The sequence below is a fragment of the Capricornis sumatraensis genome, chromosome 8 (genome assembly GCF_032405125.1).
Source record: "Capricornis sumatraensis isolate serow.1 chromosome 8, serow.2, whole genome shotgun sequence".
In the NCBI taxonomy this organism is placed as follows: Eukaryota; Metazoa; Chordata; class Mammalia; order Artiodactyla; family Bovidae; genus Capricornis; species Capricornis sumatraensis.
The window spans coordinates 14460223-14487474 of record NC_091076.1 but is presented as its reverse complement, the minus strand read 5'-3'; the positions used below and the strand labels follow the sequence as shown (position 1 = coordinate 14487474).

Below are 27252 nucleotides of genomic sequence, written 5' to 3'. Positions count from 1 at the left end.
TGATTAAACTCTGGGTATATACATAGAAAAAAAAGTTACTCAAAAGATCATTGCTCATGGACTCATGAAATTTAGGATCAAGGTAAGCGATGCTTTAACGGCACCAGGTAAAATATATACTCCAGTCTAGAATATCATATGTATTTCAACTATAAACCAGGAAGTTTCATTTTCTTTTAGCAGCAAGAGGTAATATTCATTACCTTAAGGTTTTTAGTTTTTCTTTAGTCTTAACAACTTTTTCCCGCAAATAGATCTGAGTCACAGATCATCATTTTATAGCCTCTTCTCTTCTACATTATTGCTTACATTCTGTAAAAACTATACTAACTGCTTTCAATATGACATTTGGCAATGTCTAAAAATATTTTGGAATAAGGACAATATATCACTGTTACATGGTATTTTGTAAACAATCTTAGTTGGGTTAAGAACATAGCCTTAACAGAGAATTCTTTATTTTGTCCAAACAGCAGAATGAAAACATCCTCAATAATACACAAACCTATATATAAAATATAGAACATCTCCAGTATATTTCCTTTTTATGGGATCATGCCAAGTATAGGCAAAAGAAAGAACTGTTGACAGGGTAAGACAAAAACTGATTTAGGCAATTACCTCATTAGCCAGGCATTAACAAAGACCAGGTAAACAATGATTTTAACCAGAAAAGCAGTATGAAAGAGTTCCTATGAAGCTGAGATTCACACACTATATTCCCCATTCCTGGTCTCTTCATGCAGAGCTTGACTCTTCTCAACCGTGGCTCTCTGCCATCTTTCATAGAAGAAAGATAATTTGGAGAGTACTATTATAAAGGTACAGGGAATACCTATCCCAATACCAAATTTTCAGCATAAAAAATTATAATGACAAAGCTTAAAGAAAAAAAAAAGAATACGTGGAATATCAGAAGTACACATCTAATAATTTTTAAGAAAGCTCACCATAAATATTTCCAGAAACAACAGGTTTTACAGAAGATTGTACAATGTCCTGTGTATAGGAGTAACATCTATTCAGGCTATTTGCCAAATCTGTTTAGTAGTATGTTTCTGGTGTACCCTTTCATTTCAGGAAGGTCAGTAATCATCTGATTTCTTCTCAACCTAATGATACGTTGTTAGCCTACTCCTGATGTCGGAAGAGAAAACTGATGTAAGTGTGATGTCACCTGCTTCCTCTCCTTAAGTTTCAGGGTTTCTACTGTATTTCAACACCATGTTATTGTGCACTTATAGAAGCAATCTCTCAGTCACGAAAAATAAAACATCAGTTGCAGGACTTACAAAGTAAAAAGGGAAATTTTTCCAAACCCTTTTTTTTGCTTAAAAAATTAAATTCAAATGTACAAGACCAAGCACAGGCACTTTCCAAAAATTAAAAATGAAGCCAAACTATGAAATTACTCAATAGTTATAGAAGACAGCTCTGATTTTGGGGGGTCATCTCTGGTTGCCTCGGTACAAGCACTGGTCTTTGGCTGCTCTGGCATTTCTTCCTCCTTTTCTGTCAGCCCAAGAGACCCCAAGGGAAAAGTGCTTTCACAATTCTGGGTCGAGGAGACCTGTGAAATTACAGGCATTTGGACAGAGGAGTTGCTTTCAAAACTGTGTTCTCCAAGATCATATTGAACAAGGGTCTCTTCTTGCTCCTGGTTTAAGTAGTCCGGTACTAGGAAATCACTAGGTAAGAGGCAAAGGATGAAACAGGGAGTTAATTTTCAAGCCCAGAATAAATAAGACATAATAAAAAGACCTGATCTGTAAAACAAGATTGGGAATTTTCATTCTCCAATTCTTGAATGAGATTATAACTCCTATTTTCAGCTTCTAAATTTCCCTAAATATGAGCCCAAACCATCCATTAGAACCCAAGTATATCAACTCTCCCTACCATCACGAGAGAGAGATCACATTCAGTGTCACTGTGGACACCTAAACAGCCTTTCTCCTTCTATGTAGAAGAGTTTCTGTGCACAAAACAAATGCAAATGGCATGTTCATTTAAACAAAGATCATTTGAATAACTTATGTGTAACCTTTCTTGGATTATACACTAATTATAAGGTATATAAACCTAGCTTTTTATTACTTCTTGGATATAGTTAAGAAACTAGTCCTCATGCATAAATGACCTTATATACAATCTACTATACAGGAAAATGTAAACTACTACTTAGACGCTTTATTTAAATCTTTACTGTTGAACAAAAAAGTTCATTATACTTTATAACTTCAATATCTAAGATACTTTAGGTTATTTTATAATCTGTCCACTATTAATAAAAAAAAATTAAAGTCTGCTCATTTGCAAAGCAATTTAGGATGTCCTCGGTTATAAAAGTCTTCCGATGTTAAAGACTGGAGGACAGAGGGCTCAGCACAGGGAAGATACAGAAAACGGGCTGTGCAGTTAACTGGGACACGATTTTAGGCCTGAACGAACTTTGATATGTCATGTATAATGTAAGTTTAGTGATATAATAACCAGACACTCAGAGTCAGGAATGATTACATTAGACAAAATGCCTGGCTTGAAGAGACAAAATCAATGCAGGAAAAAAACTTCTAGAAAAATAAGATTAAAAAAATAAAGGTGGTGTAAAATTTGATTTCATTTTATAAGAAACTAAGGATTCCTATAGATGTACAATTCTGATAAAGTATTAAAAATAGACAACAGAATTTTATATCTAGAGGAGACCTTAGCAATCATCTTTAAAGCTTACACATTATCCTTCTCTAAGTTCAAGCTTCTTCATCTGTGAAGTGATGTGTTCAATCATACCAGCAGGGAGCGGCAGAGCCAGAACTAGAACCCGATCCTCAGCTACCCGATAAATCAGAAAGGTTAACTCTATCATAAATTTTTAATATTCAATGTATGGAGTTCTAAACTGAAAGAAAAAGAGGAAAATTTCATTTGATGTAAACTATCAATTATAGTTGCTGCTGAAGTTTCTCTCATTATTTAGAGAGGAAAAAAGAAAAAAAAGAGGAGTCGTCAAGAATTTAACCAACATCCAAAGAATGGGAAGTAATCCACTGTCACCAAATATCATCTGACATGGTAAATTTTCCAGTCATGTCTATTTAAAATCTACTACAGAATTACTTTAACCTTATATTAAAAAAAACAACAACAACAGACCACCCCATAAAAACCCCCCAAAACCCAAAACAAGTGGCCTATCTCTGTAGGAAAAGATTTCTAATGCCAACTATAAAAGTATTTAAAACTATTTATATTTAGTAGAATTAGCAAAATTTTATCAGGAGATCAGAGTGTTATTGGATAGTGGGAATTTTTAAGGAATGTGATTGATTAGCTGGCAACCTGATTAAAAAAACAAAACAAAACACAGCTGGCTGCCCTAACAACAGGAAGAGAGAGTTTAGAAAGCAGTTTCCCTGGTTCAGTTTTCGGTGTGCACCTCACCTGCTCTGGAAGTAGTTTGCTAGCTCTGACGCTTCATGGTTCAGACTCCTCAGGTGCACGATTAAATTTCCAGAGTTGGTGAACATGGCGCCACATGTTTTGCACTCGTAAATCCGAGGCTTGCGGATAATGTGCCGGGAAACCCTCATGTGGTGTTTATATTCCCCGAAGGAAGTGAAAGTGGCACTACATATCTGGCACCGGAAACAGCGTTTACCTTCATGCTTTAGGCGATGCATCTTTAGCGAGTAAGCCCTGGTGAACTTTTTCCCACAGCGGTCACACTGAAATGGTTTAATTCCTATAAAATAAAGTGATACGAAATATTATCTAAAAACAAAATAAACGGAAATGTCATAAACTTCACAAATTTCTGAACTGTAATTTTGTAGCAATAGATAATCTGAAAAGATAAAAATCATCAGCAGAAATGAGTCCCAAATTCAGTATCTTAGAAAAATTACAAAACATCTGAAAAGTCACTAGTGCTTGAAAAAAGCAAGCAAGCAAGAAAGGCACCATGGGGTGGGGGTGGGGGTAATCAAATTGATATATACTCCATTTGATTTTTCAATTCTTCCAAATCTTCTTAGACTTCAAAATACAATATAACAAGAGTATTTATTTAAGCAGACTCCAATTCTTCACCTATTATTATTTCATTTCATTAAAGTAGTAAGGTTTATATCAAGAAAATGTGTAAATTGATCAGTTATCTAATATTAATTTCCTATCTCAGAGAAAAATAAGAAAAAAGAAAAATTCTAACATCTCTGAACATAATTAGTGATTGTAACAGAACTACCTTTGGTTAAGTTTTGGTGTACTTAATGTAATAGTGACATAAATATGTAGAAATTAATATATGAAATGTAAATTGCATTTATGGTCTCTTCCAATTCATTATCACAGTTTTAGCAAAAAAATTTCAAAAACCTTCAAAACATAATCTGTTGATTCAACAAAATCAAAGGGAATTAGTGTTAGCACAGGATTGTTAGACCTATCTGAAGAAGAGGAAAGTCAGACAGTTAAACAGCTGAGAATAGTAGCAAAGATTTCTTCCTTATCAGAGGTCAGTGTTCTACCTGTAAGAATTTTATTGCCTTTATGTGAACACTGAACTTAAGTTTCAAGTATGTTCTACACATCATTTATCCAAAATCTTTTTTACGCTAAAATAATTCTGCAAGGCTGGCTGAAAAGGGCACAGAGAAATTTCTCAGGGCACAGAGAAATTTCGAATTGCACAGTTAAAATAAAATTATTGTATTTAATTTTTAAAAACACTTTTTATTTGGAATTACAAACTTAAGAATAATTAGAAGAACAGCACAGAGAATACCAATATATGCCCTTTTAATCCTATTTGCTTTACCAAGTGCACTTGTGCTTTCCTCCCTCACATATACACACACAAATATCTGGTCTCTTTTTCATGTATATCATGTGCACATCACACTTGTCCCCATTTCCAATCAGAAGACTTATTTATGCCTGTGGCCAATGTATTAAGCAAATATCTTTCTGACAATGCAACAAATCAGCAACAGACCTGAATTTATCTGTTCTCACTAGACTTCCCAGAGATATACTTTTTCCTAACTCAAAAGCATCTATTTATTATTTTTAACTGGAATTCCAAAATAAAATGTTCTGGAGGGTTCATTTATGCCACAAGAGAAACGATGGCATTACCTGAGTGGATCAGCATGTGCTGCTTCAGGTTCTGAATACGGGTGAATCGCACCCCACACGTTGGACACTGAAAAGGTCTATCTGGACCATTGGGACTTGGCCGTTCTGTGCTGCTGGTGGAAGGAGCAATGTAGAGTTGGTAGGGATACTGAACATTTTCCAATCTAAAAAACAGACCAAAGAAGGCAACCAAGCTCTGATTTTAAGTTCAATAAACAGTTCTGCACAAGTTTAAATGAACAAAAGGAAATAAACAAATTTAAAAGTTAGATTATAAGATTCATTTATAATAAAAAAAAGTGTTACTGTCCAGAATGTCCAGCATCCTAAGTTAAGCAAAGACATGCGACCAAGATCATATAAACGATTTTACTTTAGGTATCCTTAATCTAATAATCCTTTCCTTCCTACTACTGCTTTAATTCAGGCTCTGCTCAATATATGGCTATCTCTATTTTGCCCCACACCCCTTTCACAGTGATCTGATTAAATCAGTCTCTTGATAACAGTCCTGTGATGGTTCACTGCTATCTTCAGAATGAAGGCATACAAGACTCCTCATGATCTGGGTCTGTATACTTTTCCAGTCTCATTTCTTGTCATACTCCCCCAACATACCCCTACCAAGCAGTTCCTCCTTAACATTTCTCTCTCAGTGCTGTGCTTTCATATATTTAACTTCCTCTACCTGCCTACCCTTTTTGCTTAGATAACACACCAGTCATTTTATGAAATGTAGCCAAGAAGTTTACTTCCTCCTCCTGAAAGCCTTCTTTGATTCATCAGTGATTTAGGTAGGTACTCTCCTGTGCAGAGCAATAGACTCCTCTGCAGATCACTCATGATTATCTGCTTACTTGTCAGTCTTTAACCTCTCTCCCGGCTCGAATGTCGGCGTGACCTCTTTGAGGACAAGGGTTACCTTTCATTTCAACATCCCCACCACTCAGCAGAGTATCTAGTACAGAACAGACAACCCCATTCATGTCTGAAATTAAGGAAGCTAGGCATATTTCCATTTGCTTACACCTTCTATAATTTACTCAAAGGACTCTGGTTCACAACCTGCTCTACCAGGTTATCTTCTCAAATACAGTAAATCATGTTTGAATTCTTTCAATCCTTTGAGTTTTCAATAAACACACTTCTTAAAGTCTGTCCTGGACTCTAATGATGAGGAGTTACTTCAGTGAAGTTTTATATTCAGTGGTCAGAGACACACAATAAGCATACAAAAAAATGATCAGAACAGAGAATTAAAGTTGAGTGACCCAACAATGATTGGTGCTGTTTTACTTTAGACTGGAGGTCAGGAAAAACCTTCAGAACTGACAGTGATCTGAAGAATGAAGACAGAGGGAGCAAAGTGAAAATTAGGGAAGAAAGCATTTCAGGCAGAAGAAAGGCCTTAAAATGGCAGGCCTGCAAACCAGAACAAACATGGACTACTCCAGGAACTGAAGAAGGTCAGCACGGCCAGAACGTGGTCTTTGAGTGTCGTCTGAAGGGCGTCAGGCTAGAATCACATCGTGTATGGCTTTCAAGGCATGGCAAGGAGTTTAGATTTAAGAATCTACTCATTTCAATCCCAAAGAAAGGCAATGCCAAAGAATGCTCAAACTACTGTACAATTGCACTCATCTCACATGCTAGTAAAGTAATGTGCAAAATTCTCCAAGCCACGCTTCAACAGTTTGTGAACAGTGAACTTCCAGATGTTCAAGCTGGTTTTAGAAAAGGCAGAGGAACCAGAGATCAAATTGCCAACATTGGTTGGATCATCAAAAAAGCAAGAGAGTTCCAGAAAAACATCTACTTCTGCTTTACTGACAACGCCAAAGCCTTTGACTGTGTGGATCACAACAAACTGTGAAAAACTCTTCAAGAGATGGGAATACCAGACCACCTGACCTGCCTCTTGAGAAACCTATATGCAGGTCAAGAAGCAACAGTCAGAACCAGACATGGAACAACAGACTGGTTCCAAATCCAGAAGGGAGTACAAAGTCTGTATATTGTCACCCTGCTTATTTAACTTATATGCAGAGTATATCATGACAAAGGCTGGACTGGTTGAAAGAACAAGCTGGAATCAAGATTGCCAGGAGAAATATCAATAACCTCAGATATGCAGATGACACCACCCTTATGGCAGAAAGTGAAGAGCTAAAGAGCCTTTTGATGAAAGTGAAAGAGGAGAGTGAAAAAGTTGGCTTGAAACTCAACTTTCAGAAAACTAAGATCATGGCATCCAGTCCCATTACTTCATGACAAACAGATGGGGAAACAGTGGCAACAGTGACAGACATTATTTTTTGGGGCTCCAAAATCACTGCAGATGGTGGCTGCAGCCATGAAATTAAAAGACGCTTGCTCCTTGGAAGAAAAGTTATGACCAACCTAGATAGCATATTAAGAAGCACAGACATTACTTTGCCAACAAAGGTCTGTCTAGTCAAGGCTATGGTTTTTCCAGTAGTCATGTATGGATGTGAAAGTTGGACTGTAAAGAAAGCTGAGCACCGAAGAATTGATGCATTTGCACTGTGGTGTTGGAGAAGACTCTTGAGAGTCCCTTGGACAGCAAGGAGATCAAACCAGTCCATCCTAAAGGAGATCAGTCCCAAATATTCACTGGAAGGACTGATGTTGAAGCTGAAACTCCATTACTTTGGCCACCTGATGTGAAGAACTGACTTGTTTGAAAAGACCCTGATGCTGGGAAAGATTAAAGGTGAGAGGAGAAGGGGATGACAGAGGATGAGATGGTTGGATGGCATCAATGACTCAATGGACATGAGTCTGAGTAAACTCCAGGAGTTGGTGATGGACAGGAAGGCCTGGCATGCTGCAGTCCAAGGGGTCACAAAGAGTCAGACACAACTGAGTGACTGAAGTGAACTACTGGAGAATTTAAATAGTTTCCTACTTAGAACAGCAACACAATCTGACTTAATGTAAAAAACAAAATTCTGGCTGCTACATGAAGGACTGGAGTAGAGGGGATCATGAAATCCGGGGCCAGTTGAAGGTGACTGCAATAGTCAAGGCAAAAGGCGGTGGTGACCTGGGTTGGGGTGGTTGCAGCAGAGCTGGAGGAAAAGTGCATTGACAAGGAACGTGTTTTGGATCCAGAGAGGAAAGGACTTGTGGATTAAATACAGGGGTGGGTGTGAGGGAAAGTATCAAGTATAATTCAGAGATGCTGCTGAAGAAATCTGGGCTTGATGATGACACAATTTACTGAGACAGGAAGACTAGAAGGGCAGGTCTGAGGGAGGAGGCTGGAGCACTGTTTTGGTCTTAAGTCTGAAATGGCCCTGCTACATCTATGTGAGGATATCAGCAGGAAGGGTCAATGTGAAGACAATGACCTGGGAATCATGAGTATAAGTAAAAGGGTTTGGTGAACTGTTTTCGCAGCAGGACAGGTGCAATTATTTTTGGCTTTGCATCCTACATGATCTCTACCTTCAACCACTCAATTTTGCCATCCACAGACACAGCATGGTTGTGTCCCAATAAAATTTGATTTACAAATAAAGGTGGTGGGAGAACTGGCCTGTGGGCCACAGGTTTGCCAACACCTGAAACAGATACTATTTAAAACAATGGAGCTGGGAAGTTTAGGAAATACCTGAAAAACCTTGTCTAATTTATGTGGCTACCTCATGATTACAAAATATACAAAAGTCAGGTTTCAATAAGCTTTTATGTAATCCTAGGTAAAATGCTTGGATTCAGAATTACATGCAGAACCCTTACAAGAAAATGTCCTACTGTGTTGGTACTAACCGGTCATCATCATCTACGTGAGCGTTGGTGCTAGAAGTGCCCTGAAGCGTAGGCAACCCTTCCGTGATGCCTTCATCTACTGAGCCTGTGAAACAAGAGGACAGCTGTCAGTACTCTGGTGAAACAAATTAACCAGAATATATGAATTGCAAGCTCTGTCTCTAAGACTTTGAACAGATTATCTACATGTGATTTTAATGTGTAAAACAACATTCTTATATTACTACTTAAATTCTTTGGATTATTTCTTTGAGTAATTTTAGAAAAGAGCACAGAAATCCAAATATAAATGAAACAAAAATTGACATAAAATTAAATAATGTAACATTTAAGGAATGACTGACAAGTTTTGTTTTTAGACATTTTATGGTGACACACAGCTGACTTGTTGTACATACACCTTTTACACAAAATTAAAGACAGCTGTAGGGTGAACATGTGTACAATATTCTCACAAACCCTAACACACTACACTGGCAGCATCCTTAAAGTCCCCATTACCCTTCCCTGATCACAAACCCCTCTTTCCAAGAGCAACCATCATCCTGTCTTTCACGGTTATAACTTGCTTCCTTTTCTCCTCACCCTTCATTTTTTTTTTTTTTGGCTGTGACACGTGTCTTGCGGAATATTCCCTCACCAGATTCAACCAGCACTCCTAACAGTGAAAGCACTGAGTCCTAACCACTGGACCACCAGGGAATTCCCTGTTGTGAGTATTCTTGTACAACAGTGGACGTACGCATGTTTTTTATTCTTACGGTATCTAAATCAACAATGGATTTGCTTGGTCATAGGATATGTATGGACAAGGCAATGGCACCCCACTCCAGTACTCTTGCCTGGAAAATCCCATGGATGGAGGAGCCTGGTAGGCTGCAGTCCATGGGGTCGCTAAGGGTCGGACATGACTGAGCGACTTCACTTTCACTTATGCATTGGAAAAGGAAATGACAACCCACTCCAGTGTTCTTGCCTGGAGAATCCCAGGGGCGGGAGAGCCTGGTGGGCTGACGTCTATGGGGTCAACACACAGTCGGATATGACTGAAGTGACTTAGCAGCAGCAGGATATGTATTTTTTTAACTTCATGTATTTGTTGAACCCTTCCCTGGTGGCTTAGCTGGTAAAGAGTTTGGCTGCAATTCGGAGACAGGGGTTCAATCCCTGGGTCAGGAAGAACCCTTGGAGAAGGAAACTGCAACCCACTCCAGTATTCTTGCCTGGAGAATTCCTTGGACAGAGGAGCCTGGTGAGCTAGTCCATGGGGTCACAAATAGTCAGACATGAACTCAGTGACTAACATTTTCACTTTCTATGAAATCCTTGTTCAAGTCTTGCTACTGAGTTGCCTTCTTCATTATAAAAGTTCTTTTCATGTTTTGGATACAAAGTCTCTATCAGTGAAAGATGTTACAAATATTTTCCCCCTTCTATGACTTGTCTTTTCATGGTTTCTTTTGATGACTCAAAAGATTTATACCTTAATTGATCAGTCTTTTCCTTTATGGTTATGGCTTTGGGGGCTTGTTTTTAAAAATCCTTTCCTATCTCAAATTAGTTTATGAAAGATTTAGATTTTGCCCTTGACACTTATATCTTTCTTGAACACACTTGGAGTTGATTTTGTGAAGGGAACACACTTACTGAAAAGTCTGTCTTTTCTTCTCTGCTCTGCAGAGCTCTAAATGCGTGGGTTTGTTTCCAGGTTCTCTACTAGTTCCATCTGCTGGTCTATATTTGCATGAATGCCAGGCTGTACTTACTGCAGTTTTAGAATAATCTTGATGTCAGGCTGAGTGAATCCTCTTACCTTGTTCATTTGCTTCCTGAATATCTTTGCATTTCTTTATACATTTTAGAATTAACTTGTTGAATGTAAGTGATAATAATTATTCCATTTCTCCCTTTCTATCAGTTTGGAAATTACATAGTGTTTCCCTATTCACTTTACTGGTTGCTTTGGAAATTAGACACATACTTACCAAAATTGAAAGAAAACTTTACTTCCACCTGGACAACAGAAGGATCTTAGAAATTTTAACTTCATTTCTCATACACACCCATTTTGCAATTTATAAATTACTGCCTCAGATTTTACTTCTTTTAGATAAAGCCTCTACTTTTTCACATAAGCAATGTTTGTCCACATCTGTTCATGTTTACCTTTGCTCTTCATTCTTTTGTATATTAAACCTTCCATGTTCACTTTACATCTACCTATAGTCTATCCTTAAATGTTTCTTTAGAGATGATATTCGAATCATTTTTGAGAATGCATTTCACCTTCATTCTTCAAAGATACTCTCACTGTGTGCAGACATCTAGATTCACATTTATTTTCCTTAGCACGTTAAAGAGATCACTTCATTGGTCTCTAACGTTATTAAGAAGTTAAATATACCTACGTTTGTACCATCCATAAGCCTTACCCTTTTCTACATCTGTAGTCTGATGGTTAGTTTATGTATCAACTTACTGGGCTAAGGGGTAACCAGAGAGCGTAAAATATCACTTCCAGGTGTATCTGTGAGCATGTTTCCAAAAAGATTAGCATTTTGGTAGACTGAGTAAGGAGAACCATCTTCACCAGTGCAGGTGGGTATTATCCAGTCTGGTGACGGGCTGAATAGAACACAAAGGTGAAAGAAGGGCAAATTGCACTCTGCTTGAGCTGAGACATCCGTGGTCTCCTGCTTTTGAACATCAGCGCTTCTGGTTCTCAGGCCTTTGGTCTTGAATTGGGACTGACACTACCAGGCCTGAAGTTCCCAGGGCTTAGGCTTTGGGCTGGAACTGCACTACCGGCTTTCCTGGCCTCCACCTAGAAGACAGCACACTCTGGGACTTCTAGTCCTCCACTGTCATGTGAGGGAATCCCCCGCTCCCGCCTCACCCTGCATACGCCTCCGCCTATCCGTCCTACTGGGTTTGTTCCTCTGGAGAACCCTAACAGTTTGTCTGTGCAGCGCTGGGGTAGTTTCTTCTAATTTATCTTCTGATTCAACAATTCTCTTCTGCTCAGTTCAACCTGCTGCCAAAATATTTGATTAGCCATGGTTCCTTTGGGCTGGTTGTTTCTGACAGTGGTTATTGCCCTTGAAAACACCCTGGAGAGGACTGACTTGCTGAGGGGAGGATGAATGTGCCCTCTTCCAGAAAAGGTTTCTGTTTGCCTCTGTGAGGTTCCTGGAAGGTAGACATTATCTAAACCAATTTACCGTTTGAGATTCCTTGGCCTGCCCCTGCAAGGAGCAAGCATGACAGAAATCTGCAAGAGTACTATCCATCATTCTCAGGGGTGCGTTTTTTTCCCTTTTCATCTTCTAGGCAGCCCATTGCCAAGGTAGCTGTCTCCAAAGTTCCCCTGGAGTCTGAAGGAAGGTGAGCAAGTGTAGTCTTTGTGGTATGTGAACTCTGGGGCCCCTACTTCATGCATGCACCTTCTCTAAGACTTTGCAGCTTCCATATGCTCTGGGTTGACCTCTGTCTCCCTCACCTTTGAGCTGATGAACCAAAGCCCATTGGTGTTCTGTCAAATATTTAGGGAAAAACAGGTTTTAGTGCTCTGGTGAGTACTTACCTCTCCGGGTCAGACTCTTTTCCTTAAAGTTAACCCTGATCATCTTTTCAAATACCTTAAAAGGTGACTTTAAAAAAAGGTATTTTTGTTTTCAATGGGAGGGTAGATCCAAACAATCTCGCCAGTTCTCATCAGGTGTTGAACTTGGTCGATGTCTCTACCATGTGCAGAAAGCTGTGCTGCCCCAACTGAACCAAGGAGCCTCTGCAGCTGTACACTCTTCTGGTGGCAGTGTTGTAACAAAAGCTAAAATGTACTAACTGTAACAGTTTGTACAACACCACATACACGTGAACATTTAATAAACATCATCTCTTAACAGACACGTAAGATTAAATTTCCTCCCAGTGAAAATTTAGAATCCAGCACTTCAGTTTTCCCTCTTGGAACACTTGAACCAGGTGACATCAGGAAATGAATATGCTTTCTACTTAAGTAAAATTCTCCTAAAAAACTAACCTAATCCCTTTTAAGGCATCCAAACTTTATTAAATCTTTTGCACTACAAAATCTGTGCCAGAATTGTATTTTACCTTGACTTCTTAAATACAGAACATTAAATATAACTTTTTCTTATTTCTTGATGACTCAAGAACACCAATTGTTATACCTTGTTCCAATACACTGACAGAGGCTTCTGAAGGGAGACAAGACCCTATGTGTTTGCATTAATCCCCAACTGCACCTCTATTCCTTCTGCCCCCATGCCATCTCTCCCTTACTGGTTTGTGTCATGTCAGTGTATGCCTTTTCTTTTTCTTTTTCCTTTACTGTCAAGACATGTATGCCTTTTCCCTATGCCTACTTATCCAACTTATTCCTGATCCTTCTCATTGGTTTTTAAACCAGATGTGGGTTGGAAGACCAGATAATGCTGCATTTTGTTTAAGAAAGAGCTCTTGTCAATTTCTTCCCATTGTCACTTTTTTGTTTAAAGAAGAGGGAACTCTAACATTTCAACCTGTCCTAGGATAAAGACTGGAAAAGTCTTGGTATTTGGACCTGGTCACCCTGGACACACACACAAATCTACTTTCTAGTATTCTGCAGTTGTTCAGAATGCAGGCATTATTAAAGCTTATAGGTAAATATTTGCAAAAAAAAAGAAAAAAAAAAAGCCTGGGGGTGTCAGAAAGACTGACCTAACTGATATATGACCATCAGGCAAGGCAAGCTATAATACTTTAGGAGAGGGTGGGGTCATGGTGAGGTAGAAATAAAACCCACTGTGCTTCGGATTGATTCTGGTATTACCAAGAGTTTGCTTTAAAAGCTGGTCAGAAAGAACTAAAATGGAGAACAAGACATATCTAACAGATGGTCCCTCTTAAAACAAATCTACTTCCACATTCTAAAATATCTAAACCTTGGCCTCTAGATCCCTAACTTGATGGATAGTAAGCATGGAAAGTAAAACAAAGGGCACTCTCTTCTTGTCCATGACACATTAAATGTGCCAAAAGCTAAAAATAAAAACCATTCCAAGCTAAATTAAGAGTTAAAACAGACTTTTAGAAATCTATCCATACTGTGGGCACTGTAACACACAGTGTTGTATCAGTAATGCAACTATACACAAAAATAAATCTTATAAATTTTTTCTTTTTCCTGACATGATGGTTTCTGCCCATCAATGCAAGTAATCATATTAATTGGAATGTTACTTGAACTGATTTAATAGTAGGATACACAGCATTTACTTTGTTGAGGTAATAGTGATGTTTCTTAAATTATTAAAACGAAGTTTCCTTTCTAAACTATAAGAATTCTGCTCTCAGTGGTATGGGGATTAAGAATTCTGACTTACCAGCTTTATATGTTAAGGCTATCTTATCAAGAGAGAATCTACTCTCTTCCACCATTAAGGAGTGCTGTTCCATCAAATGAGTCTTGTTTTTGCTAACCATTGTTTAAGTACTTAAGACACTTAGAAAAACAGCCTTCTGGTGGTGAAAAATAAACAGTGGTCATCTACTACCGAGTTTTTACCATATGCCAGCCACTGCTCTATATGTGTTAAACACACCTTATCTCATACTTGTGAAAGAGGAACTGGCTTGACATGTGTTTTTCTATTGGACATAAAAACAACCTCACAGAACACCAACAGCAGACCCTGTCACACTGGTCTCAAACACCTAACTTTTTTAAGCACAGACAAAAACAAGGTTATTGTGCAACCATAAAAACTGAACCTCCCCTTGCAAAAGTAATGGATGTCCCTGCTGCTTTAGGTTCACTTTGGTCTGCATTCCTAGATCTCTGTTAAGATTCTCCGTCATCTGTGCTTTCTGACACCACCAGTCCCTGAGCAAATCCCACTTCCTTGAATCCTCCTTGAAATCACGTAACACAAGCCCAAACCTTCTAGGTCCTTTCTAATACGTTCTTATGAGGAGCCCTGAAGCCCTCCACCCCCCACCAGTGTGTAATCTCCCGCACTGCAAATGGGCACTGAACTCAACTTGCTGAATTATAGGTGGCTCCTGGTGGTCTCTGGCAACAGGGCACTGGCAGAAATGCAGGGCTCATGGACATCTGGCTGAAGTTCTTACTGCCTTGCATTGGAAACCTCGATAACAAAGTGTGTATCTAAAATTCCTTTTGAGGTGGAACCTGCCCTTTGGCTAGGAGTAAGTTTATGCTGAATTGAGCTCAAATATTTCACTGAAGCCCTTTAGTATTGGGTTTATTGTGTTTTTCTAGAAAAAAGGTCTCTGGGGAATATATTGGTTATCCAAATAGACTTGTCACTGTTCCCTGATGAAACTATTTTCTGGCCTTCTAACACCTCCTCCTATAATCTACTGAGTGTCGACTCCCATCTACAAGAGGAATACACTGTAATGAGAGGATGGACACAGACAAGATTAGTCCCTATGAACTGGCCCTGGAGGCTGAGGTCAGAGAGACCGCTGACTGGCAAAAACATTTGAAAACTGTATAACGTATGACATATATAAGAATCTTGAAAATATAATGTAAAATGACTGATGTCAGTCAGAAAAGACTACATATTGCTGCTTTCATTTATAGGAAATATCTAGAACAGGCAAATCTATACCGACAGTGTATAAGTAGTTATCTGGGACTAGAGGTGGGTCCTGGAGAGAGGGATTGCAGGGTTTCTTTTGGGGGGATGACTATACAACTCTGTGAACATACTAAAACTCACTATAGTATACACTTTTAATGGGTGAATTTAATGATATGTAAGTTGTATTTCAATAAAGATGTTTAAAAAAACCTTATAAGGCCCTGACTTCAAGTTTGTCTTCGTGTCCTGAGAATGGGTTTGCTTAGTTTCAAATGCCCAGAACCAGATTTTGTCTGATCCTTGGCCTCTGCAACTGGAAATAAAAAATTACACAAGCATTATTCTTGTGGACTCCTACAGTTATCATGAGGTGTCTCAATCTGAAATTGCATCTCTCTCTGGCCAAACATCTGCTTCCTCCATGCTTTCTCTGTAACTAACATGTTACACTTATCTCTCAGCTGACTCAATTTCACCAAGGACAATTTGGAGTTGGAAGCAGCCGTTTTGTGGGGAGCTTCAGGCATGAACAAGATCGTTCATTTGTGATACACCAACACTGTACCAACACTGGAGCAGGGACTTCAAGAGGTATCCCCATGGATGCTGCTGATGTATGGTCCTCCTGGCAATGACACAACCTTGGTTAAGACAAGGACAAAAACCAAGCACTGAGGTACACTTTTAAACACCTTCAAATGAGCTATCAGTTTGTTTACTTTTAAGGTAGACTGAGGCTTCCTCACGCTGAAGAGCTATGTTATAATGGCAGAAGAAAAATGAGCAGATTCTGTATTCCTGACTAGGAAATAGCAACTATTTCTCAAGTGATAGGACCACACATCACACTGATGTTGCTTTTAAAACACCCCATAAGCATGACCTTTTAAAAACACAGACTCTCCAATATCCCCATCATCCACAAACGTTAAGAGAACAAATGGAATTCTAAAACTATATTTATCAAAGCACTTAAAAACCCTCAAACTTCCACAGTCCTAAGTACTGCCAAGAGTCTTGATGGCAATAAGATAAATCATTCTAAGATCCACAAGGTGACCCCTTATGTGATAACAGAATGTTCCTTTTTCAGGTGGGAATTCTGGTTTAAATCTTAGGTTCTACCTGATTACCAACTGATACAATTAAATACTACAATGATACTCCAGGTTTATCACAAACACAGAAGAGCCTCTGAATGCTTTAAAGTCTGGAGTTTTGGTCTTCTGGAAAAGATGCCACCAGAGAAAACTTTTCACTGGTATCTACAGAAAGGAACTGATCGGATGTTAACCACTGGTTCAGCAGTAACAGTTCGAGGTGACATTCACTGGATTCATAGTTTCTAACTTGAAAGACATCACATCCTTCTGATTCCTATACATCCATTCCCTCTAAGGAATTCTCCAGAAGATAATGACCTCAAAAGTGGACAGCTCCTACCCAAGATGGCAAAATCATATTAATTTTCTGACTCTTTAGTACTCCTCTCTTTACTATTTATCATTCCTATAAAAGCCAATATGCTCTTTCATCTTCATCCTCTAGTTTCTGATCCCCTAAGATCTTCTTCTGCCACTTAAGAAAAAACTTCTTGTACCCCCACCCCAGAACAGTTACTAATATGAATTTGACAGATTTTGGATCTATTAACCTCCATCTGACCCTGCTGACAAAAATTTAATAACTGTTCTTTTAAGCAAGCACCGCAGAAGGTAGATTCCCTTTTATAGGCAACATTATGTATCATATTCCAGCCTTCAGCCACAGAGAAATGGACCTGACCTCAAATCAACATGCTTCTCCTGCAATTACAATCCTAACAGCAAGACCTATTCAGTCAGAAAGACCAGAATCCTGGGACCATCTCAATTATGATAGCCAGTTGGTTCTCTTCAGAGACACTTGAGTCTGACTTGCAGGAATTGTTTAACTCCATTCGTTCAAAGAAACTGTCAATTTTAAGGGACCGAAACTGCCTCACTCCTGCTGCGGTGAGCAGTTCTTACACTTTCAATATGCCCACTACTAGAACACTATTTCTATGTGACACAGGGTTTACCCAAGCTTGCTGCACACTAACGTATCTTGTATAGTTAGCTAATTGTTAGGGATTTTCAGACATTCAAACCACCATCTCAATATGTTCAACTACAGGTGTATTCCTGGTAGTCTTGCTGGAGAGCACTGACATACAACAGAGAGTTAATACTATCATTACTTTATGGTTATGGAAACGTAGTGAGGCTCAGTGACTTGTTCAAAGTCACACATCTAGTAAGTGGCAGAAACTGAGAGCAGATTCTAGACCTGCCTGACTCCAAGTCCTGAACTTTTAATCATTTCCCCATACTGCATATATGCTCAGTGTTGCAAACTCCTCCATCATTCTAACTGCTCACCTCAACAAATTTATCTATTCACTACTGCTACCGAGAAACTGTCAAACTATTTCTCAACATCTTAACTGACCCTCGTAACAATCACTTCTCTTTTAATGGGAGATTTTAGAGTCTAGAGTCCTCACTTAAACAAATTTCATTGAATTTCACTTTTCTGTAAGGTGTTTAGTGTATACATTTGGAGTTAACAGGGGTAGCTGAGAGTAATTAGTGAGTTTGCTCTGAAGGTAAAGAAAAGACAACTCGTTTGGATTATTTGATTACATATATTCAGATCAGAGTTCTTCCATATGTCTGATTTGTAATAGAATCTACATTTGTAATAGTATATATTGGAAATTATTCTTAGATAATGGAAAGGCTTATTGTACTTATGGTCCTAACTCCTCTATTTAATTGTGTTAATAATACATTAAGGCAAAGCCTGAACTGATTAGGTATACTCGAGATTGGTTAAAATAAGGCTATTTCACATAGCTAGTTAGCAAGATGTTCAGTTATATTAGTATTTGGTTCCTATGTTCTCAGATAATTAATAGTATTAATAATTACCTATTAGTTCACTATTTAGAAGGTACAAAGGTGTTTTCAAGATTAAAGATGTCAGTAATTTAACAAAAACCGGGTTATACTGACATATAGCTAGGATCTCCTGCCATCAAATACATTATTCAATGTGTGGTTATCTGGAAAGTACAAAAGTATCTTGACCCAACTTTAGAAATATTATCTTTAATAGGTACTGTGGGAAGAACTGCATTCCTCCCCATCCCCAACGCATACTCATGCCCTAACCTCCAATACCAGTAAATATACTCTTACTTGGAAACAGGCTCTCTGCAGAGACCTAGGTAATTACCATTACCTAGAGTGTGTGAAGGAAACGGCAACCCACTCCAGTATTCTTGCCTAGAGAATCCCATGCACAGAGGAATCTGGTGGGCTACAGTTCATGGGGTCGCAAACAGTCAGACACAACTTAGCAACTAAACAGCAACAACAGAGTATATGATCACCTCTACCTAGCTGTGGTAGACACTGGTAGTTGCAAACAATATCCATTCTCCTACAGTTTTGTGAGGTGGCTTCATACCCAACTAATACACAAGTTAGAAGAGATTATACTGTAGTAGGGTGGGCCATAATCCAGTGACTGGTGTCCTGAGGAGGGAGATCTGGAGGAAGGCCCAGAAGGATGGGGGCAGAAAGTGGAGAGAGGCAGCTAAACTCGGAGGCCCACCAGGAGTGTTAGTGACTGTCAGCAGCTAGAAAGGAGCAAAGAAAGATCCTTCCCTGCAGACCTGACAGCACCTAAGCTCAGATTTTCGGCCTTCTGAACTGCGAGAGAATATAATTCTGCCGTTTGAAATCTATGGTGGCTGGTGTGGCAACCCTGGGAAACTCATGTAGTGCATCAGAATCCAAGAAGAACTTAACGTCAACACGGCCTTCCTGGTTCTCCAACCTTGTGGAGAAATCCTCTTCACTCATCTCCGCTGGCTTTCCTTCTCTCCCTGAATACAGATTATTTCTCAAGGAGCAGTTCTCTGGTTCTGGCTCTTACAAACATATTTTTCTGTTGAGAGTCAATGTGTCACTGCTAAAAGTGCTAAAGTGGTCACCTCCAGTCCTGACCTCAAGGGCTCTGAGGCAGGTTGCCTGGTCATCACCCAAGCCCAGTTCACAAAGAATTGACCTTGTTTAGTTAACTCTTAAAACTGGGCTTCTACCTCCTCCCAGTGACTTTCATAGTAGTTATGGTATTTAACAGATTCCTATCAAGTATATGATTACCATTATTTTTTGCACCATTAAGAAAGAAAAAGTAACTGTAAAGATTAATTGTAAAGCATATCTGAATTTAGACATAATAAAACGTGAAAAACTGTGACTTATAATCAATGACAATGTTATCTCTTTCTCTAGTCATTCACGAACCCTGACCTTCTTATTCCTCAAACCACATATTCATTAACATCAGGTAGTAATGATTCTTCCTTTACAAAGTTTCTTCATACCCATTTTCTTTACAGTATGACTTCAGGTATCTTCTTTCACACAAAGACAACTGTACTATATCTGGCTTTTGGACTGTTTCTCCCCAACCAACCCCCTATGAATTTGACCAATATCAAATTTTCCTAAAATAGCTGAAAATATTTTTTCATTCCATTTAAGGTAGACTCCTTATTACCAGTAGGATAAAACGCAAGCTTACTTGGCCTAGCTGTGGGAGACACTGCTAATTGCAGATAATATCTATAATTTTGTGAGGCAGTTACATACCCAACTAATATATATATAGCCCCAGATTCGGAGAAGGCAATGGCACTCCACTCCAGTACTCTTGCCTGGAAAATCCCATGGATGGAGGAGCCTGGTAGGCTGCAGTCCATGAGGTTGCTAAGAGTCAGACACAACTGAGTGACTTTACTTTCGCTTTTCACTTTCATCTACTGGAGAAGGAAATGGCAACCCACTCCAGTATTCTTGCCTGGAGAATCCCAGGGACGGGGGAGCCTGGTGGACTGCCGTCTGTGGGGTCACACAGAGTCGGACACGACTGAAGTGACTTAGCAGCAGCAGCAGCAGCCCCAGATTATCTTGCAGCTAGGAAAGGCCATGCATGTGACATAATCTGACAGAAGTTTTTTTGAGAGTTCTAGAAACATTTTCCATACAAGCATTACCCCTTTCCAAAAGACAAGGCTAAAGATGAAGCAAAAAACCTATAACCATGAAGTAATAAATAGACAGATGACAAACTAAAGATGGTGGACTGCAAAAATACAAGGGGCCTAGGTCACTGTAGAGCCACTATACTACTCTTGGACTTCCTATTTCTGAACATTTTATGCAATAATTTAAAAAAAAATCCTATTTGGTTTAAGCCACTTTGAAGGGATTGTCATATGTAGTTGAATGCAATCCTAACTGAAACTAGTGTTTGAGGCTTTTCAAACATGTTCTCAACCACTCATTTTTCTTATTTCCCATTATATTCTATACTTGCAGGTTTTCATGCTTTATTCACATCACTGTGCTTTGAATTCACTGCTTTATCAAACATGCAGTGAATGTTCTTCCACACATCTGAGCTTCTATACATTTTCAAAGGAATGTTATTTCCTCGCTTGGGTAAACTCCTACTTATTACGTAACATCCAGCTAAAACATGCAGCGTTAACTTGAAGTTTCCTGTGTGAGCCTGTCACACTGTTTATACCTCTAGCCTAGTTTTAATTGCTGACTTACTCATCTGCTTTCTCAATTAACAGCATTAACTCCTCGGATGCAAGCACTGTCTTTTTCATCATATATCCCCCCAAGTTTGGCACATGGTTAAGTTTTTAATAAATAATTTTAATAAAGAATAAAACACTAATTCATTTTTTAAAACTGGTCCTTTCTGTACTGAAAGTAATTCACAATTCATTGGTACATGAACTGTGCCATAATATATGTGTCCCATCAGATACTGTTCAATTACTTTCTTTCTACTCATGTGTAACTTACTGAAAAATATGGTAGGACTGATAGCATCTAAAAAATCCCAGTTACCATGTTTTAGTCTTCTTAATATTTCCTATAGGATACAGCACAAAACTTATCTAGTAAGCCCTTAAAAATGCCTCCCCATACTTTATAGCATCATGGAAAACACAGAAGACACAATACCTATGGAGGAAGACTGGGGACTAATCAGAAGGTCCTCTTGCACTTGCTCACTTCCTGGCACTGTCTGCTGATCACTCAGTGAACTCTGAGACGCACTGACAGGCTGGGATACTTCCTCATGGACCTCCTCGTCACTTAACCTTTCCACTTTGACCCGGACATCTTCCTCAGCACCCAGAGGCAAGGTAGTTTTTGTGCTCTCGCAAGTCACATAATCAGTCATTCTTCTCCCTGTCTCAGATGGGCCAGGTAATTCTAAAGTCCGGGTATTTTCTGCTTGCTTAACCTTATCAGGCTGATTCCTTCGATCAATTCCAAAAGGAAAAGTCCAGGGAAAAGCTAGAGAAGAGTCAACTGGTTGATTTCTATTTTCTGAATAGGAAGTTGAAGAATTCAACACCTGGGGAGAACTTGTTTGTGTGCTACACTTTACAGGACTTTCAGGAGACATAACAATGTAGCTTTTGCGCTTTCTCCGTGATTCTCGGCAGACAGGGATGGTTCTTTCTACCACACTGCACTCTGAAGACACTGGAGAAATGCTTCCATCTCGAGATGTAAAATTGCAGTTGGAGTTATTTTCTTGTCCAGCATCCAGACCCTTTTCTGGTTGGCTGTTGGGTGTATTCCATAAAATGCTTGATTTCATGAACTCTGAGCAGGTGCTAGCAACACTGAACATTTGCATGTAGCTGGCTGCAGCTAGAACATCAATGATATTTTCTGTGTTAATTGACAGAGTGGCTGTGTACGCATACTCTAAAAGGGGTATAAAGCCAGTCACTGTAACATGATGCAAATCCAACACATTCTTGTTCTCATCTTCTGCTTGGCCTACAAGTTTGGTGCGAAAGAAATCACTGCAAGCTGCTAGTACCACCTTATGTGCCCGGAAGATTTTGTCCTGGACACGAATAGTGATATCACAAAAATGTCCATCATTTCGAAGCATATTTAGCTTTCCAAGCATTTCCTGGCTGTGGGAAGAGGAGCTATGAGTAAATGTTTTCACACCCATCTTTCCCTTCCTCTTCTATAGATGCTCTTCAAGGATGCAAATGAATCAGAAATGTCCTAAAAGATACATAAAATAAGCATTAATTAATGAATCAGTAGCCGAAATACAAGGTGATTGAGATTGTTTTCATGAAGCCACCATGCTAAATAGAAAGGTCAAAGATGGCCATGGGAAAGTCCAAGGTAAGAACCATGTTAAAATATACTCCCAGTGCCTGCTCCCTGAAGCATCCTACCAGAGGAGTCTGTGTGCTCATGTCACACGCATAGCTTACTCAAGACGAGTCCCTGTTACTGCCACTGCTTGCAAACCACATGCCAGATACTGTTCAAGTGCGTCACATTTCATAATTTGATTGTCATGATGTCTTACCAATAGGTACATTTTATTGCTGTTGAAGAGAAAAGGGCTAGCTAACTACCTTGAAGAAGTCAAAAGCTGTTAAGTTGCAGGCCCAGGGTTCAAATCCAGGCAGGCTGGCCCCAGAATCTGCACCCTAAACCTCAATGCTTTATCCTGCCTCTTTTAGGATATGAGGTGAGTAAGTACAAGTGGCCAAGAGCCTAGGTCTTAGAATGTAACAGGTCTGCATACTTTCTTCAACAATTCCTCCAAGTTTGTTATAAGAACTAAATGAAACACATGCAGCACACGCTTAAGCACGGTATTTGGCACTTTGTGAACGTGCAACAAGAGGAAAGTGACTGCTTTTATATTATTAACACAACAAAACGACGTTTCTGGAAGGAAATTTATGAAACAAATGTTTAAAATCAGACACTTGATTGGGTTTTTCCTAAAAAAAAAAAAAAAACTGATTTGGCTTTATCAGATTTTACATTTACTAAAAACTAAGAAAACTGACATTCTTAAATACTTTTAATTTCTAAACTCTAATAATACTTCTAAATACTAATTCTTATAGTACTTTCCCCTTAAACTGTTGTGAAAGTGAAGTCGCTCAGTCGTGTCCGACTCTTTGCGACCCCAAGGACTGTAGCCTACCAGGCTCCTCCGTCCATGGGATTTTCCAGGCACGAGTACTGGAGTGGGTTGCCATTTCCTTCTTCACTATGTGAAGTCAGGGAGGCTGATATTAGCCCCTTGATAAAGATAAGAAAGATAATGCTCAGGGAAGTTAAGTGACTAACAAATGATAACCGAAGCTAAGATCTGAGTCTTTTTACTGTTTAATCACAGTACTTTTCCAATACGAAAACACATAGCTATTATTTTATCTAAGGTAAATAACCTTTAAAAAAAGTACTAAAATAAATACAAAACAAAGCATATTCAGGGAAATATTTTTTGTAAGCCATCTTTAGATAAAGAAGTTTCAAATACCTTAAAATTAGAGCTACCAGTTTTAAAAAAAGTTTAAAAGTTGATGAATATTTAATTGACCAGGGAAAATGTGTGGTTCTGAGCATTAAATGCACAACCACTAAATACAGTGAACACTCAATAGTAGTAGTTATGTATTTAGTGAAAAATGTCATCAGAGTACATAGATAATAACCATCTTTGTGAAATATATACATATATGTATTTATTTGTACACACAGACACACACACAGAGCAAGAGAACATAAGATCTTAACTAGAGATTTCATGGATTCATTAAGGGGCCATGATCTTCTTGGAACTGTACACAGAAAGATGTCTGCATGTATAGATGGTAGCTTCTTATTTATGCAAAACATATGGGTATTTATTCTTTTCCACATTAACCATTTTTTTTTCTTTTAAAAAGCACCATAATAGGGCTTGAGGCTTCCCAGGTGGCTCAGTGGTAAAGAACCCACCTGCCAATGCGGGAGACCTGGGTTTGATCCCTGGGTAGGGAAGATCCCCTGGAGGAGGACATGGCAACCCACTCCAGGATTCTTGCCTGGGAAATTCCATGGACAGAAGAGCATGGCAGGCTACATTCTATGGGGTAGAGAGTCGGATGCAACTAAGCATGCACACACATACAGGGCTTCAGTTTCTCCTGGTTTGGACCCCGAAAGTCATGCAGAGTAGGCCTTTTTCTTTCCCCTTGAAAAACCTTTCAAAAACTGAAGATGGCAGTCACATTCCTTTCCTAAGGTTCTCTTCTATAAGCTAAACATCCCTTGTCCCTCTAAGTGCCTCTTAAAATTAAATGAATATCCTTGCTCTGCTCAACAATCTCCACTTCCCATATTTCCTTAAGACTGGTTCAAAGAGTTGCATACAATATGACAGGTATGGGAATTATAACTTGAGCATAACTTTACTATCTTTACCTTCCTTATCTTGGCACAAATAAGACTAAACCGGGTATTGGGACGGTGAAGCCATACTACTGATTTTGTTTACACTAATGAAAACTTAATAATCGACTTATTAGATGTGAGGAACTTTATTATGTAAGAGAGGAACACAATTACAAGTAAAACATTGTCCTTTACCTCATTAAGCTTACAGTCTTTATGAAAATGACATATGTACTTAATTAAGACTACACAGCTAGTGCTACATGAAAGCAACCAATGAAACATTTAATTCTGAGTGTGCTAGGCAAAAGAAGAATCACAGAGAGCAGGGCCTCATGAAAGAACTCTACAGGTTAATAAAGCAAACAGGTGCACCAAGCTCTCGTGGGAGCTCACACGATCTCAGTGAGTGGTCACCATCCTGACATGCCTTGGGTGCACTGTACTGGCCAACTGTTGTTAATGGCACTGTGAAGTGAAGTCGGTCAGTTGTATCTGACTCTTTGTGACCCCATGGACTGTAGCCTACCGGGCTCCTCCGTCCATGGGATTCTCCAGGCAAGAATACTGGAGTGGGTTGCCACTTCATTCTCCAGGATATCTTCCCGACCCAGGGACTGAACCCAGGTCTCCCTCATTGTAGGCAGATGCTTTACCGTCTGAGCCACCAGGGAAAGTGAAAGTGAAGTCGCTCAGTCGTGTCCAACTCTTTGCGACCCCGTGGACTGTAGCCCACCAGGCTCCTCCGTCCATGGGATTCTCCAGGCAAGAATACTGGAGTGGGTTGCCATTTCCTTCTCCAGGGGATCTTCCCGACCCAGGGATCGAACCCAGGTCTCCTGCACTGCAGGCAGACGCTTTAACATCTGAGCCATCGGAGGTTACTCTAAATGTGAGGACGCAGAGGTCAATGTCAGTTCAAACATCAATCCATTACATAAACAACCCCTTTGAATGTTCTTTGTAGGTATATGTACATGTGAAGGGGAAACAATTTTTAAAAAGACATTCTAATGATTTCCAGCTGAATAGATACAAATAATCCACTGAATACTCTAATATAAGAGGACAAAATGATCAATCTAAGAATCTTCTGGGTCTGATAACACAATAAATGGCATAAAGCCTTGTGCCAAGACAGCCAGGTAAGGCCACTGAAACAATTAACCACATCAAAGGGAACAGTTCAAACATAAACCTGCTCCATTCTACTTTCCCAAAGACAAGTAATCATAAGACACCAGGCAGCTAGGATTGATCTAACCGAAGTATCATTCAACATACTTGTTGATTTCTCTCTCATAGGAATGAGATGAAGAGGAAAAAAAATGGGAAGGTTTTACAAGTTTTTTGTCCATTTGCTGCACCCCAGTAAACCAGCTTCTTTAAAAGCCCAGCCACCAAGAGCACTTAGTTTGATGGAGATCACATGGTTCAGACAGGAGCATGCCTTCAAGCAAGCGACACTCATAATCCAGGGACCATCTGCATGAACAAAGGTGTGAAGGCAAGAAATTAAATAGTGTATTTGGAGAACATGTGCAACAGGATGTTGAAATCTCAATCGCAATTTGGGTAGAGGTTCCAAACAACAGATACTACCATTTCAAAGTGAGGTGCAAGGCAACCTTGCAAGGAGGTAAAGAGTTACATATCAGAAAAGGATTCCTGTGGAGAGATATCAGTGTGTTTTGAGTTCCAATCCCTTTCCCACTCCCTTCTATTCCCCTGTAAGGGAAAGGAGATGAGGCAAGTCTGCCCTTTGTTTCAGGTCTATGGAAAATGTGTCACACTTGAAACGAATCTAAAGGATACAAGTCTGATTTAAACTCTGGCCAAGACTACCAAGTATGCTTACCATCTCCCAACAGTGAATAAAAGCAATACCTGGAGTGGCAAGGATCCTCTGGAGCCCCAACCCTGGGTGCCCGCCCTGTTCTGCTGTGTGTCACTGTGGGACCTTAGGCAAGTCACCAGACTGCACCTTCATTTCTTCAGCAGTGAAACAGAGTAAGACAACCTAACTCAGCGTTCTGAGGATTAACCAGCCTGATACATGTGAAGGGCTTTTAACAGTACTCAGCATGAAATAAATGCTACAAAACAACAGTCCTGATGCTGCTGCTACTGTTATTAGAGACCTTTCTTCTTACTCAATCCTGTGCCTCTCCCAGTCCTGGATGGGCCAGAAACCAGTCACCAAACAAGGAAGAATAAAAAGGCAGAGGGGAAAAACAGAAATAAAAAGGAAGCCAAACAAATCTCTTTCCACTGCAGACCTGTAGTAGGCCTGAGGTGGGCAAATAAGAAAACCTTTAACTCTGAATTAAGTTTATTAGTTTTTGAAAATAAATGTT

General features: G+C 39.3%; 1 protein-coding gene across 3 annotated transcripts; it reads right to left on the bottom strand.

Moving 5' to 3' along the window:
• Positions 1 to 22655, bottom strand: ZBTB44 (zinc finger and BTB domain containing 44). Of its 3 annotated transcripts, none has more exons than XM_068977467.1 (5): positions 21638 to 22655; positions 8938 to 9022; positions 5143 to 5306; positions 3445 to 3745; positions 1 to 1688 (listed from the first exon to the last, which is right to left on the bottom strand). In XM_068977467.1, the coding sequence occupies exons 1-5, from the start codon at positions 22653 to 22655 to the stop codon at positions 1409 to 1411; spliced, it is 1848 nt and encodes a 615-aa protein (XP_068833568.1). In that variant the 3' UTR covers positions 1 to 1408. The 3 variants fall into 3 exon arrangements, with proteins under 3 accessions (XP_068833568.1, XP_068833569.1, XP_068833570.1); XM_068977468.1 differs by having other exon boundaries at positions 5143 to 5252; XM_068977469.1 differs by having other exon boundaries at positions 1572 to 1688; positions 3662 to 3745.
• Between the last annotated feature and the right edge of the window lie 4597 nt (positions 22656 to 27252).